The 16,644-nt window shown below is 37.5% G+C and overlaps 1 protein-coding gene across 1 annotated transcript; it reads left to right on the top strand.

The window, feature by feature from the left end:
* The first annotated feature begins 2,272 nt into the window (after positions 1-2,272).
* LOC124899615 (uncharacterized mitochondrial protein AtMg00810-like) lies at positions 2,273-3,160 on the top strand. The gene has a single exon (XM_047414557.1). The coding sequence runs from the start codon at positions 2,273-2,275 to the stop codon at positions 3,158-3,160; it is 888 nt and encodes a 295-aa protein (XP_047270513.1).
* Positions 3,161-16,644: the final 13,484 nt, after the last annotated feature.

Here is a 16,644-nt window from a genome sequence, read left to right as displayed (position 1 = left end):
CTTTTCACAAAGGAAAATCAGAATATTTAGGTGGCCGAGGCAGAGGACGAGGTGGTTATCAAGGTCGAGGTCGTGAAAACGACAGAGGACGAGGCCAATTTGGTGACCAACGTCAAAACAGAAATAACATTATATGCATTTATTGCAAGAAGTTGGGCCACATAGAAGTTGATTGCTGGACCAAGTAGAGGGACGGCCAAAAGCAAGCAAATTTCATAGAGGAAGTTGAAGAAGGAAGTAAGTTATTCATAACTCAATCTTCTACTGATGATGGTCCTGATGGAGTATGGTTCATGGACAGTGGGTGCCCAAACCATATGTCCAGAACGAGGTCATTGTTCAAAGAACTTGACGAATCTCAAAAAACTGAGATCCAACTTGGAGACAACAAACCAATGAAGGTTGAAGAAAAAGGTACAATTGCTATCAAAGGGTAATGTAAAACTCTTACATGATGTGTAGTATGTTCCTAATTTGGCTCATAAGTATTAAGTGTTGGGCAATTGATAACTGGTGGTTACTCTATTTTGTTTGATGATTATGGTTGCACTGTTTATGATAAGAAATCTGGGCAAAATATTGTGACCATTTCCATGACACAAAATCATATGTTTCCTTTAAAAGTCTTTAGTGTGCAAAATTCTGCTTTAGTTGCGAAATTTAGTAATAATAGTTTATGGCATCTAAGGTATGGACATCTGAATATTGAAGGACTAAAATTGTTGGGTTAAGATAATATGGTTGTTGGGATACCTAAAATTGATGGTCTTGATTTCTGTGAAGTGTGTGTCTATGGAAAGCAAAGTAGAGTCTCATTTCTCGTAAACAAGGCTTAGAGGGCTTCAAGTTGTCTTGAATTGATGCACACTGATGTTTGTGGTCCAATAAGTATTGAATCCTTAGGTGGAAGTCGATATTTTTTGTTTTTTCTGATGATTATAGTCGAATGAGTTGGGTTTATTTCTTGAAGTTCAAATCTGAAACTTTTGAGAATTTTAGAAAATTCAAGGCATTAGTAGAGAAACAAAGTGGATGTTCTTTAAAGGCTCTCCATTCGGATAGAGGCAGTGAATTTACTTTTAAAGAATTTGATGAATTTTGTGAAAAATATGGTATTCATAGGGAGTTGACAACACCTTGTACATCGGAGCAAAATGGAGTGGCCGAATAAAAGAATCAGATAGTGGTTAAATGGCTCAAACTATGATGAAAAAAGCAGAACTTCCAATGAAATTTTGGGCAGAAGCAGTGGCGATGGCGGTGTATCTTCTCAATATCTCACCAACAAAGACAGTCATGAATCGAACTTCATATGAAGCTTGGAAGGGCAGGAAGCCATGGGTAAGCCATGTAAAGTTTTTGGCTGCTTAGCATATGCTTTGGATAATTCTCCATCTCATCTCAAACTTGATGTAAAATTAGAAAAATATGTTTTTGTGGGTTATAATCCTCAATCCAAAGCATATAAATTGTATAACCCGAAGAGTGACAAAGTTATTATAAGCAGGGATGTTAGGTTCAACAAGGCAAGAAGTTGGGCTTGGAATAATAGAGTTACTTTAGGACCAACAGGTTCTTTAGTTCCTGATGATGCACTTGAGTCACCTGTTGCTGAACAATCGACACCAGTAACATCTGAAATAATTGAAGACTCTTCAGCAGAACCAAGTCCACTTAGAAGATCAACAAGGGACAGGAAACCAAATCCCAGATACTCTAACAATAAATACACTTCTGGCCAATTTTTTTTTTTTAATTTCAGATCCTATTTATTATGTAGAAGCAGCTGATAAAAAAGAGTGGCAGGAAGCAAGGTGGAAGAAATCAAAGTTGTTGAAAAGAATGAAACCTGGGAAGTAGTTAATTCACCAGAAGAGAAAAACATTATTGGCCTGATGGCGTATCTCACAAAGTACTCTGTTGATGGATCGGTTTAGAAGCACAAAGCTCGGCTTATTGCAAAAGGATATGCACAACATCAAGGATTGATTTTGATGAAACATTCTCTCCCGTTGCATGCTTTGAAACAGTGAGAACTCTCTTAGCTCTTGTTGCTCAACTCTCTTGGCAAGTTTACCAATTTGATGTCAAGCCTGTCTTTTAAAATGGAGAACTAGATGAAGAAGTTTATGTTTCTCAACCTAAAGGTTTTGTTATGAGAAGACAATAAGGTAAAGTGTACAGGTTGAAAAAGGCCTTATATGGCCTAAAGTAAGCCTCGCGGGCATGGTATAGCAAGATCGACTCTTATCTCCCGGGGAATGGATTTGAAATGAGCAAAAATGAGCCAACTTTCTATGTGAAGAAGCAAGGTAAAACTGATTTCTTAATGATGTGTCTTTATGTAGATGATATGATTTATATGGGCTCTTGTGAATCTCTTGTTGCTGAATTTAAGTCTTTCATGATAAAAAAGTTTGAAATGACAGACTTGGGGTTGTTGCAATATTTTCTTGGTCTTGAGATTAAACAAAGTTTAGATGGTATTTTTGTCTCGCAAAGAAAATATGCAACTGATCTTCTTAGGAAATTATATATGTTGGGGTGTAAGATAGCTTCTACACCTATGAATGTAAATGAGAAACTCATATCTGATGATGGTGCGGGTTTGGCGGATGCTCGATGCTTTAGAAGAATAGTTGATGGTTTGAATTATTTATCGCACACACGGCCCGACATAGAATTTTCTATTAGTGTAGTTTCTAGATTCATGCATAACCTAAAAAAACATCATTTTGGGGTTGTAAAGCGGATTTTACGATATATTGCCGAAACTACTGATTTTGGAATTTGGTACTCTAAAACATCAGATTTTAGATTGTTTGATTTCACTGATAGTGATTATGCAGGGTGTTTGGATAACAAAAAAAGTACTTCTGGATATGTGTTCTCTCTTGGTTCAGGTGTTATATCCTGGAGTTCAAAGAAGCAAGAGATTATGGCCTTATCATCATCCGAAGCAGAATATATTGCTGCTACTGCATCATCCTGTCTAGCGGTTTGGCTAAAGAGGTTGCTTACTGATGTCTTTCAGGAGCAGGCTGCTGCAACTGAAATTTTCTGGGACAACAAAGCAACTATTTCAATGATAAAAATTTGGCATTTCATAGTAGGACAAAGCATATTGACATTCGATACCACTTCATACGAGATCTGGTAGCAAGTGGAAGCATTGTCTTGAAACATTATGGCACAAATGAACAAGTTGCTAATATTCTAACGAAAGTGCTTCCAGTTGGGAAGCATGAGTACTTCAGATTGTAGATGGGAGTAACAAGCTTTGAAGCAAGGGAGAGTGTTGATTAATACTTCAAAAGCTATCAATTAGTTCCTAGTTTTTAGCTAGTAAAAGTAGTGCTAGTTTAGTTCAGTTAGTTAGCATGATAGAAGTAGTGGGCCTGTTTATCCACTAATCTTTTAGTTGCTTATTTTTACCTAATACTAGTTGGTTGTAACCCTATTTAATAGGCCACTGTTGCAGCTCTTTTAATTGCAATCAAACAACTTTTGATAAATACTCTCTCTGTTTTTAACGTTCTCTTTTATATCCCAACATATTAACCATACCAATATTGACAAATGAAAATAGTTAGAACTCATATATCAAAAGAGAAGACATTGCAGTACGTATCTTCGAGCCCCTTCAAATCAGTTTCTTGTCAAAGGAAGAACACTGCACCAAAAAAGATATTTAGCACCAATTAGTTAATGGAGAAGGCTTAATTGCAGTGAAAATTAATTTTTATAGATGTAGTTATTAGTGACAATTATATTTTAGCATTCTTTGTAAATGCCCTAATGCCTATATCAACATTAGATACAGTGATAATTAACTAATGTCGGTAAAAATTTTAGCGCTCTTTGTTAAAGTGTATATTTATTACTGCTAAGTCTTTATTGTTGTAGACTTATGTGTGATAGTAACATAACTATCCAATATATGTAGAGTTCAAAATCGAGAGGGTGTCATGCGAAAGTTAATAGTTTGCAAATCATAAAGATGATAATTCAGATGACACAAAACTAAACTAAAAAAGCATAATATTATTTATGATTTGACCAATTGGCCTACATATAAAAACTAATATTAAAAAAAAATATAAAACTGTTGGGAGAAAATCTCTCCCTAAACAAGACTTTAAACGACTATATTGTGGATACTATTGTGTTAAGGTATGAGAAGAAGGGTCTTCTATTTATAGAGTTTCAAAATTTTTCCTCCAAGAAAGAGGTTTGTCAAATAAGTAAGAGTTTTATATTTTCCGTTTAGGAAAAGTAAAAGTAATTATGGTTATATTTATTTTCCTTCCAAGAATAGTAAAACTTAATTTTGGTAAAAAAATCATGACAAAAACCCTAACAATATATACCTCTTGATACAATACAAAAACTTAGTTTCGGGACACGTGCATTGCACGTGTTTTTTGTGTGAATTTATAAACTCGTTAGAATGATAAAGATTTTATGAAAACATGATTGTAATGAATAAGAATAAAGTACGATAACTACAAACAAATCTTAATACGGGTGACAATAAATATTTAAGATGGATTGGATACAATTTTATTATTTTATGAGCCACATGCACAGTATTATTCGGTAACGATATTTCTAATGAGTGTATTTAATCAATGCTATAAGTTATTATATATAATTAATAATTTAAATTGATTGTTTATTACAAGAGCATTTTTATTGCCAAACTACAGATATCAGAATATCAAATCTTTCAAATTTCCGATTTTGAAGTTCACATCCACTAATACTAGAGAGTAAATATATTGGAGACTACATCTTTAATATGTAAGGATATCTTCGCATTGTATTTTAAGATGGACGATCATACATTAATAGCTTTGTGAAGATTTTATTATTTTGTGAGGTATACGCACAATATTATTCGGTAACAATGCTTCTAACGAGTGTGTTTTGTCACACCCCTTTTTTGACCCAAAAAAGAAAGATTTAAGTTCGAAAGAGTTTTTATTATCAAAGTGACAAAAGAATGAAAATTTATTTCGAAAAAAGATTATTTAAATTTAAACTCAGAGTTGTCACTTGATATAATTCGGTGTGCCAAGTCACCTTTGGAAAGTCCTTTTCGAAATGATTTGACTCTTTTAAAAAAAACTGGTTTGCGAACAGAGATTCTGGTTAAGGAATTCTATTGACCGAGGGGAAGGGGTTAGGCACCCCTCGGTCCCGTGGTTTGACCACGGTCGCTTGGTGGAGCGTATCAGCTAATTTGACACTAGAATGTGTAAATCACACAAAGCACGCAAAACAATCAATCAAGCAAAACAAAACAAAACAATCCAAAATTTAGTGTCCAGTCCAATTATACAGTCCAAAATAAAAATGTGAAAATATAAACCTACGTTAACGTACACTGATCCTAAACTACACTCCAATGCTCTACCCGATGCCTCGGGCCCTCATCATGAATGTCTTCTGCCAATATAATACTACGGGGCATTCTCCGGTGACTAAATACAAGAAACCTCGGGGCATTCCCCGGCCAAATGAATACACCCAAATTCGATGCGATAAACTAGGAAGAAACATTCACACACACATTTCAACATTCAACCAAATATTCCATATTCAAACATTCAACGAAATCACCTATTCCTAAATTTGCCTACCTGAACCTAAACATTTGCCTATCCAAATCGACCTATCATGATACTATCAAATTCACAAACTTAAAATTAATTGCGAATTAAGCAAAACAACAACAAACCAACATTGACCAAATTCTCCCTTTTATCAATCTCGTAATTCCACCCCAAATTTTCTTTTCATGCTTTAACTATCAATTCCATTATTCAACTCGGAATCCAATATCAACAACATAGACATAATGACAATTAAAGCATGGTGATCATACGAATTTCACATAAATGACATCAAACATCCACCAAATCATCCAATCTCAAACATAGCCAATTCAACAAATTAATCGCATAAAAATTAGAAAAAAAAAGATAGAATTGGACCTCAAGAGATTTCGATTGACTTAATAATAGAATAAGAGCCGTTCCGAAACCTCAAAGAATACCAATGAAATCTTGACTCTCCAAATTAGTCAAAAAGCAGTCCACAAACACGAAAACCCGAATTCCAATTCGAACGAACAATCTACTAAAACACAGATGAATACCCGGGACCAAGATGATGAGAAAATAGAAGAAATACGTGATCGAAATTCTGGCGAACACAAACAGTAGCACGAACAGATGGAAAAAGGATCGAATTTCGGTAATCCTTAGTGTTTTTCCATCCGAATCTACCCAAAAATTGAAGAAAATTGATAGGATCTCAGAATTTTGGGACTGAAACGAACAAACGATGACTTGTAAACTACTTTCGGTGAAAGGTTCACCGAAAAAACTCAAGAACAATGACAGATCTGCTGGCTTCGCAGTTTCTCGCTGGAATCTCAAACTCCCGTTATTTTTCTGATTTCACCCTTACTATGTGCATGTGTGTGTATTTCTGGTGATAGAGTGCGTGTGTGTGCGACTTAGTATGTGTATATGTGTTTGTGTGTTGCGAACCAATAGAAAAGAAGAGAAAAAAAATAGTGTTTTCTGTTTCTGTATCCTCCCTCACTCTCTTTGTTTTTCTCCCCCTTTCTCTATGCGCGAATTCCCTCTCTATGCTCTCTCTCAACCTCTAAGCATATGTGTGTGTATTGTCCATGGTGGATGGGTGTGTGAGGTTGTGTTAATGGTGAGTATGTATTTTTTTCATCCCATTATGAGTGACCGATGGGGGTGAGTACTTTTAGGGAGTATCTTCTGAATGAAATTTAGGTCCCCTTTTTTCTTTGTGGACAAGAAAAGGAGAGGGTGGGGGTCACGTGAGAAGGGGTGGTGGTGAGGTGGTTTGGTGAGTGGTGACATGTTGTTTTTCAATTGGAAGGGTAGGGGTTAGGTGTCCATTTTTGATTGGGTGGGTTGTTGGAATGTTAGAATGAGAAAGTTTGTTATGACTTGTTATTTTTGGAAAAAAACAATAAATAAATAAATAAATAACTAAGTAAAAGATGGGTGGTTATTTATTTTCTTTGGGGAAAAATTATAAGAATGGGGTTAAATTGTGTGATATAGGAATAAGAAATATTTTTAACGGGAAAAAATTACGTGTCTACATCATGCCCCCTTTGAATGCAAACACCTAGTGTTTTCATATAAAAAAGTAGACGACGAGGCAGAATTTTGTCCTGATCATTATTCGAAAAAAGAAACAGAAGGAAGAAGGGCAATCGGATCTTGACGGACATCCTACCTACCCAAATTATGAGGGAATCAAGTGATCGGTATCTTACAAGATCGAAAGGAGGTGGACTATACCGAGTTGGAGAGTCGACTGAGGTTCCATCGAGGTTCTGGTCCGCGGCTCTGTCATTACATCAAAAATGGAAATTACAAGTTAAAACATAAATGAAATTACAAAATCCTATCTATGTAGCTTACATGACTCTTGAGTTGAGTTTAATCACTCTATTCTTCAGGCGGGCTCCTGACTTTCAATTTCTTTCAACTTGTCGATTGGTTTTCCATTGCTTCACTTCGTTGCTCGACTTTCATTTATTTGCCCTGCTCTTCAGGCGGTCTTCTGACTTGCCATTTTTGTCTTTCAATTTTATCACTCTGTTCTTCAGGCGGGTTCCTGACTTGCAATTTCTTCAATTTCCCATTTCATCACCCTATTCTTCAGGCGGGTTCCTGAAATCAAAATAAAACTAGAACAAAAATTATCCAAAGCAAAAATTATGATAAAGAAAGATTTCATCTTTGAAAGTAATGTTCCATTCTTCAGGAGGGTCCTGAACAAAAAATAAATTCCAATTTTTCAGGAGGATCTTGAACAGAAAGTAAAATTTTATTTTTTAGGAGGGTTCTGAACAGAAAGTAAAATTCCATTTTTCAAGAGGGTCCTGAACAGAAAGTAAAATCCCATTTTTCAGGAGGGTCCTGGATAGAAAGTAAAGTCTCATTTTTTAGGAGGGTCCTGAACAGAAAGTAAAGTCTCATTTTTTAGGAGAATCCTGAACAGAAAGTAAATTTCTATTTTTCAGGAGGGTCCTGAACATAAAGTAAAATCCTATTTTTTAGGAGGGTCCTGAACAGAAAGTAAAATCCTATTTTTTCAGGAGGGTCCTGAACAGAAAGTAAAGTCCCATTTTTCAGAAGGGTCCTGAACAGAAAGTAAAGTCCCATTTTTTAGGAGGGTCCTGAACAGAAAGTAAAGTCCCATTTTTCAGAAAGGTCCTGAACAGAAAGTAAAGTCCCATTTTTCAGGATGGTCCTAAACATAAAGTAAATTTCCATTTTTTAGGAGGGTCCTGAACAGAAAGTAAAGTCCCATTTTTCAGGAGGGTCCTGAACAGAAAGTAAAATCTCAAGATATGCTTTCTGACTGATAGCTAAATTTACTGAACAGAAACTTTGCCCCTGCTTCATCAAAGAAAAAAAATTATTCAGTTAACTTAGTGGTGGCTTGCAGCACTTGGCTTCCCAGGCATCTGCTCGAGCACTCATTTCTTTTATCTTTGTTTCAGATCACTGACACTTGCCTCTGTCCTATTGCATCATTGACCCAAACCAGATCGGGGGAAATGACTTTGGCTCAAACACTGAGCTTCTATTTCACCATGCCTCTGAGATGCACCTTTTGAAATTTGATACTCCCATGAATCCAGTAACTTGTCGGTTGATAGACTACCTTTGCCTTGCTTCGAATTATGACCATGTTTCTCTCATGTGCTGTCTCGGCTTTTCCTCATGCAATTAGGAAGACGGGTAGCAAGTTTTAAAATTCTTTCTCGCTTGTTTTGACACAGAAAAGACTCAAACATTTTAAAGAACGATGATGACTTTTCTTTTGATAAAAGACATAAAAGGACGAAATATAAATGTGTGAATAAAAGAATAGGGCAATGCCCCTCTTTTTAACAAAGAAGAAAACTTATCTGAAGATGGCAACCAAATCCAATGACTATGACATGCATTTTGGATTAAGATGCTTGATCTTTCCATCCAAACTTCCCATTAGTTGCTGAGTTCGTGTATTTGCCACTGCTGCTTCTTCAAACCCATTGGACTCATATATCTCATTCAATTGACGACATCTTGAAAGATTTCTGCCAACAAGCCTTTTTTTTTATTTTCTCAAATTTGCCATAGCCTTACGGTGCCCCTGAGGGTTATCACCCACAAAACTCTCTCATTCATTTTTTTTCCCAACTCCCCATCGCCTTACGGTGCCCGTGAGGTTTTTCACCTATAAGACTCTCTTATTTTTTTATTTCTCTCAATTCACCATCGTCTTATGGTGCACGCGAGGGTTTTCACCAATAAGACTCTCATTTTTATTTCTTTCCTGATTTCTTATGCTGAGAAAGATAAGCGGTGCCCCAAAATACATCATCGTATCCATTGCATGCTTAGCCTTAACATCATCAAAGATTGATCTGAAGGTCTTTCCTTGGTTGTAACTTGGCTTTTGGATAGGGTTTGAAAGAAAATGATGCCAGTAGGCTCAAACGACACTTGAAGTGGGGGTGGGATTTACAACTTTGGAATCGACTCAAATGACATATTAGCTCATGCCCCAGTTTTGTTGACTGGATGACTCTAAAAATTTATTTGGTTGGACCGAGCCCGAATAGGGCAGCCTACGTATCTCACCCTTGAGAGAGGAGAATCAGGTCGCATGTAGTTCCATCAGCTTGTTCTTTGTTTTGGTTTAAAATTTTTTTTCTTCTTGTATTTTTCATACTTACTTTTCTTTTTTTTTCTTGACACTTTATTTTTTTACTCTATTTTGATTCCAATAGAGGGGTATGAAAGAAAAATAAAACTAGGCTCATACGGGGTAAACAAAGGATGACAAAATGTTTGGATAGTAGAATGAAATGCCTTCATCATGTCAATCTTCAAGAATGCAAGTACTAAATATATAATAGAACCAACAAAGGATAAAATATCATACATAATATCTTTTGATAGCATCAACATTGATAGCTATCTCTGCCATTTTTCCTTCAATATCTGTCAAATATAAGGCCCCGTTGGGTAACACTTTCTTCACATAAAGGGACCTTGCCAATTTGGGGAGAAATTGCCTTTAGCTTCAACATGATGAGGGAGGATACACTTCAATACTAACTGACTGACTTGGAAATTCTTGGGTCATACCTTTTTGTTATACGCTCGATCCATTCTCTTCTGGTATAATTGACCATGACATACCAACGTTAGTATTTTTTCATCAATCAAGCTCAACTCTTCTAATCGGGTTTTGACCCACTCATCATCGTCAATCTTTTCTTCCACAATAACTAGAAGAGAGGGAATTTCAACTTCTACAGGAATGACTGCTTCTATCCCATACACCAATAAATACGAAATTGCCCCTGTTGAAGTGCGAACAGTAGTGCGATAACCTAGCAGTGCAAACGGAAACTTCTCATTCTATTGCCTAGACCCTTGTACCATTTTCTGCAATATCTTCTTGATATTCTTCTTGGCGACTTCCACAACGCCATTTGCCTTTGGACGAGATGGAGTGGAATTTCAATGTGCAATCTTAAACTGTTGGCACACTTTTTGCATCAAATGACTGTTGAGATTGGCAGCATTGTCTGTAATGATCATCTTTGGAACTCGAACCTACTAATGATGTTGGTATGCACAAAATCTACAATAACCTTCTTTGTTACCGACTTGAAAGTTACTGCTTATACCCACTTTGTGAAGTAATAAATGGCTACCAAAATGAATCTATGCCCATTCGACACTTTTGGCTCAATCGGTCCAATCATGTCTATTTCCCAAGCTACAAACGGCCATGGAGCAACCATTGCATGCAACTCAGTAGGAGGAGAATATATTAGATCACCGTGTACTTGACATTGATGACACTTTCGAACAAATCAAATAGAATCTCTCTCCATAGTAAACCAATAATAACCTGCTCGAAGAATCTTCTTTGACAAGACATAACCATTCATATGAGGCCTGCATACTCCAGCGTGTATTTCAACCATGATTGTCGAGGCTTCTTTTTCATCTACGCACCTCAAAAGTCCCAGATCTGGGGTTCTCTTGTATAAGATTTCCCCACTTAAAAAAATTTGCTACCCAAATGCCTAACAGTCCTATTTTGATCACTGGTGGCATGTGTTGGGTATTCTCCTGACTGAATGTATCGCTTGATATCAAGGAACCAAGGTTCGCCATCGAGCTCTTCTTCAACTGCATTAAAGTAAGTATGTTGATCACAACTCTATATATGCACTAGATCAATGTAGGCTTTATCAGGATGTTGGAGCATTGAAGATAGAGTGGCTAAAGCATCAAGAATCTCATTGTGAATTCTTGGAATATGCCTAAATTTTACTGACACAAACCATTGACATAGCTCTTGAGCAATGTCGATATGGTATGAGCTTCCAATCTCGCGTCTCCCAATCGCCTTGAATCTGATTGATGAGCAAATCTGAATCTCCCAACACTAATAGTTCCTGGACTCCCCTATCAACAGCTAACCTCAAACCAAGAATGCACGTTTCATATTTTGCCATGTTATTGGTACAATAAAATTGAAATTGTGCTATTACCAAGAAATGTTGCCCCAATTTAGAGATAAGAACGACACCTATTCCGACTCCTTTTATATTAACAGCTCCATCAAAAAATAGCTTCCAACCTGGATTAACATCTATAATGACTTCCTCGACACAGAATACCTCTTTATCAGGAAAATATGTCTTTAGCGGCTCATACTCTTCATTAATGGGATTCTCAACAAGATGATCTGCCAAGGCTTGGGCTTTCATGGCTGTTCAAGTCACATATACAATGTCGAACTCGGTAAGCAATATTTGCCACTTTGCCAATCAACCTGTCGGCATAGGTTTCTGAAAGATATATTTCAAAGGATCCATGCGGGAGATGAGATAAGTAGTTTAGGATGAAAGATAATGCTTCAATTTCTGTGCTACCCAAGTTAGGGCGCAACACGTCCTTTCAAGAAGAGTGTACCTAGCCTCATATGCAGTAAACTTTTTGCTAAGATAATAAATAGCCTGCTCCTTTTTGCCTGTTAGATCATGTTGCCTTAATACATAACCGAATGAATTATCCATAACCGATAAGTACAAAATCAAAGGCCTGCTAGGCTCGGGTGGTGCCAACACCGGTGGATTTGAAAGATATCTTTTGATTTTATCAAACGCTTCCTGGCATTCTTTAGTCCACTCAACCGCAGTACTTTTTTTCAGCAACTTAAATATGGGCTCACACGTGGTTGTAAGTTGACAAATAAATCTTCTGATGTAGTTCAGTCTACCTAGCAAAATCATCACCTCCGTCTTATTCTTGGGTGGAGGGAAATCCTGAATGGCTTTGATTTTTGAGGGATCCAATTCAATTCTCCAAAGGCTGACTACAAACCCAAAAACTTTTCAGACGGAACTCCAAATACACATTTTGCCGGGTTGAGCTTGAGATTATACCTGCGAAGCCTTTCAAAGAACTTTCTTAAATCTTTAATATGGTCAGCCTGACTCTTTGACTTAATAATCACATCATCTACATAGACTTCAATCTCCTTATGTATCATATCATGAAACATAGTGGTCATGGCTCTCATGTATGTTACTCCAGCATTCTTCAAACCAAACGGCATCACTCGATAGCAATAAGTCCCTCATGGTGTGATAAAAGACGTCTTTTCTGCATCTTCATCATCCATAATGATTTGGTGGTATCCGGCATAGAAATCCACAAAAGAGGCAACCTTGTGTTTAGCACAATTGTCCAGAAAAATATGGGTGTTGGGCAATGAAAAATCATCCTTCGGACTTGCTCTGTTCAAATCATGGTAATCAACACATACTTGAATTTTGCCATCTTTCTTTGGGACAAGAACAATATTGGATAACCACGTAGGATAACAAGCCACTCGAATAACTTTGGCCTCAAGTTGTTTCATGATTTTCTCTTTGATTTTGATACTTACATCAGTTTTAAACTTCCTTAACTTCTGTTTGATAGGGGGAAGACAGGACCAGTTGGCAATTTATGAGCCACTAATTCAGTGCTTAAACCAGGCATGTCATCATAAGACCATGCAAAAACATCCTTATAATCAATTAATGCTTGAATCATTCCATCTTTTAGCTTTGGAAAAGCATGTACACTGATTTTAGTTTCCCTAACATCTTCTTGATTCCCTAAATTAATTGGCTCAGTTTTATTCAAATTAAGATTCGGCTTGTCTTCAAACTGTTCCAACTCTTTGCTTATTTTCTCTAGTGCCTCTTCTTCATTATATTCCTTCTCTTGCTTCATTATATCTTGATTAATTTGGATTTTAAGATCAGGCTAAAAATTCCACATGCATGTCATGTCATTAGAATCAGCATAAAGAGAACTGTATAAAGAAAAAGATAAAAACAAAATATATTAGACACAAAATAAGGGGACATTGCATTTCATTAAAAGGGAAAGATAGGAGGGTTTAAACATAAATGACAAAAGAATGTAAGTAAGCTAAATTCTAAATTACAACCCTGGAATAACTCGGATAAATAGAAAGAAAAAAAAATGAACTACCAAAACTCTCCCCTGACGGGGAGAGGTGTGACTTCCCAATTATTGAGCTGGACCTTAGGACCTATGAACTGCACGTCTGCTTTACTGGTACCCTCTCCTGCTTTAACCATGTCAACATCAATCAGCAGGTTCTGGAAGTCATCAACCAATTTAGCTTCAAATTCTATAGGCTTCCTGACATCGCTCTTGATAAATGATTCACTTAGTAGCGGCATTGGGCAAGACAGTGACCGTATTTCTTTTTTCCTTTCTTTGGCCTTCTTCAGATCTTCAGCCGTAGGTTCAAAACCCAGACCAAAAGTGCCCATGTTCTCTCTCGGATATATGGGACGAACTATACCGTGTAGAGACACTCCCAAACCCCTTCTTGGCACAAATCCATACTTCAATAGCTCATTCACCATCATGACAGAAGTGGAAGACAATCGTGGTCCTAACATAACCTGCCCCTCAAGAATATAATCCACCGGCACTGTATCAAATGACTGATAGATAAATATCTCCTCAATACTATTTGTTTCAATAAGAGGCATGGGAGAAGCTTTGTGGGCGGACAAATCCCCTTCGCCATGAATAACTACTTCTTGCCTGTCATGCTCAAACTTGATCATCTAGTGTAATGTAGATGCAACAGCCCCGGCTCTGTGGACCCATGGTCTCCCCAACAATAGATTATATGAGGAGTCAATATTCAACACTTGGAACTCTATGGCGAATTCAACAGGCCCTATAAGCAACATTAGTTCTATTTCACCAATGGAGTCTGTTTTGGCTCCACCGAAAGCCCTAACACATACATTTTTTGGCCTGATCCTCTCGACACCGATGTTCAATTTTTGTAGGGTAGAAATAGGGAAAATATTTGCGCCAGAACCTCCGTAAATCATGACATGAGTTACGTAGAAATCTTCACACTTCACGGTAATGTAAAGACCCCGATTATGCCCCGTACCTTCAATTGGCAATTCATCATCAGAGAAGCTGATTCGATTTACTTGAAAGGTTTTTTTGACTATTTTCTCAAGCTGATTTATCGTAATCTCCCTAGGAACGTATGCTTCATTTAATACCTCCAGTTTAATGTCACGATGTTCCTTGGAATGCAACAGCAAAGATAAGAGGGAAATTTGAGCAGGGTCTTCTTCAACTGATCTATTATTGAATACTCTGGCAATTTCATCTTTTTAAAAAATTCTTCAGCTTCTTCTTCGATAACAGGCTTTTTGGGAGATGAAGTCCCACTTACCCTTGGCTTGGGCTTCCTCAAACCTTCAGGCATGAAGCATCTTCCTGACCGAGTTAGACCCCCTACCTCATCTACTTATTCATCGATTTTCTTCCTCTGATAAGTCATCACAGTCCGTTTATAGTTCCAGGGGACCTTTTTTGTATCAACTATTGGAGGTTGGGTCACTGGTTTGATGATAATAGGCGCTGCAAGTGCTCCTTTCACCGTCAAGATAGGCTTACCCGGAGCTCCTATCACCGTCAACTTAGGATTGTCTTGACTTAGACCAACATCTTTTTTGGCTCCTTGCATCGTAATCACAGGTTTCTTTGTGCTTTCTTAGACTTTATCTTCTCCCATTCCTTCCTGGCTTAATGACATTGCTTTCAACAAATTTGCCACATTCACTAATCTTTTCTCCTAGGTCTGTATTCTGACAATAGGCTTATAACACATCGATGACTCTTTGCCATCATATATCAACTCCAACATATTGGTTTCAGCATGGGTTGACAATGGATTCTGGTTAATGTTTTGAATTTCTGGGGCCTGGACCAGAATTTGATTTGCATCAATTAATCTTGGATAGCTTTCTTCAAATGCCAGCATTTTTCAATGCCGTACCCCGACATGTCAAAACAATACGCACATCTTAACGAATGATCAAGATTTCTCAGAGGTGGATTCAAAAACCTTCCTTTAATTGGGCTCAAGACCTTCAACTTTCTCAACCTATCAAACAGACTGACATACAACTCCCCGAGAGGTGTGAACAGATTCTTGGCTGCCTTCTCTTTATTATGCTTAGGCCTAGGTTGGAAAGAGGGTTTGGAGGGGTTTTGGTAATTTGGAGGAGCTGAAGGATGATTTTGAGGAGCTTGGGCACGCCATTGCAGGTAAGAAGGGGTTTGAGCATATGGTTGTGCGCTATATACTGGGTACAGGGATGGTGGAATGGAATATAGTGGGTCTTGTGAGGGATAGTAATGATGGGGAGAAATATATGGAGCTTGGGTATAGGCTTGGTCTTGGGGTTGGTGATAGGGGCGAGGTGATCTTTTAGGATAGGAATGGGATCCAGCGGCAACGGTCGCCACATCCTCTTTCTTCTTTTTACCTCCAAAAGTTCTAGAGCCACCTTGAATTGCTTGGGTGGTGGCCTTTAATGCGGAAAAACTCACAATTCGTCCAGTCTTGATTGCATCCTCTACCATCTCTCCTATTTTTAGGACTTCAATAAATGACTCTCCCATCGTCGGAAGTAAATGTTGAAAATAGGTCTCATCCTGTGCCTAAATGAAGACCTCTACCAACTTACTCTCCTTCATTAGAGGTTTTACCCTTATGGCCTGTTCATGCCATCTTATCGCGTATTCTCGAAAGCCTTCAGTACTTTTCTTCTTCATGTTGACCAGTGATTTCTCATCAGGAACCAGATCGACGTTATATTGAAAATATTGCACAAATTCATTAGCTAGGTCATCCCAGTTGTTCCAATTGTCAATATCCTGATCGGCGAACCATTCTAAACCCAGAATGGAAAGACTCTCGCCAAAGAAAGCCATAAGTAACTCTTTTCTTCCCCCTGCAGCCCTCAATTGGTTGCAATAGCATCTCAAATGCACCACGGGATCACTGTCCCCCGTGTACTTCTCAAATTTGGGAATTTTAAAACCAAAGAGAAGGTTAACGTCTGGGAACATGCAAAGATCTCTATAGGAAACACTCTTATAACCCCTGAATCCCTGTAAATTCCTCATGGCCTGTTCTAAACTCTTAAACTTC

This window comes from Capsicum annuum, chromosome 6, assembly GCF_002878395.1.
Source record: "Capsicum annuum cultivar UCD-10X-F1 chromosome 6, UCD10Xv1.1, whole genome shotgun sequence".
NCBI classification, from domain to species: domain Eukaryota; kingdom Viridiplantae; phylum Streptophyta; class Magnoliopsida; order Solanales; family Solanaceae; genus Capsicum; species Capsicum annuum.
Note: the sequence above shows the minus strand (reverse complement) of the source record. Positions and strands in the feature narration are given on the sequence as shown.

Excerpts from the sequence above, each read along its gene's own strand:
- LOC124899615 (XM_047414557.1), top strand. The coding sequence starts at position 2,273 with ATGAGCAAAAATGAGCCAACTTTCTATGTGAAGAAGCAAGGTAAAACT.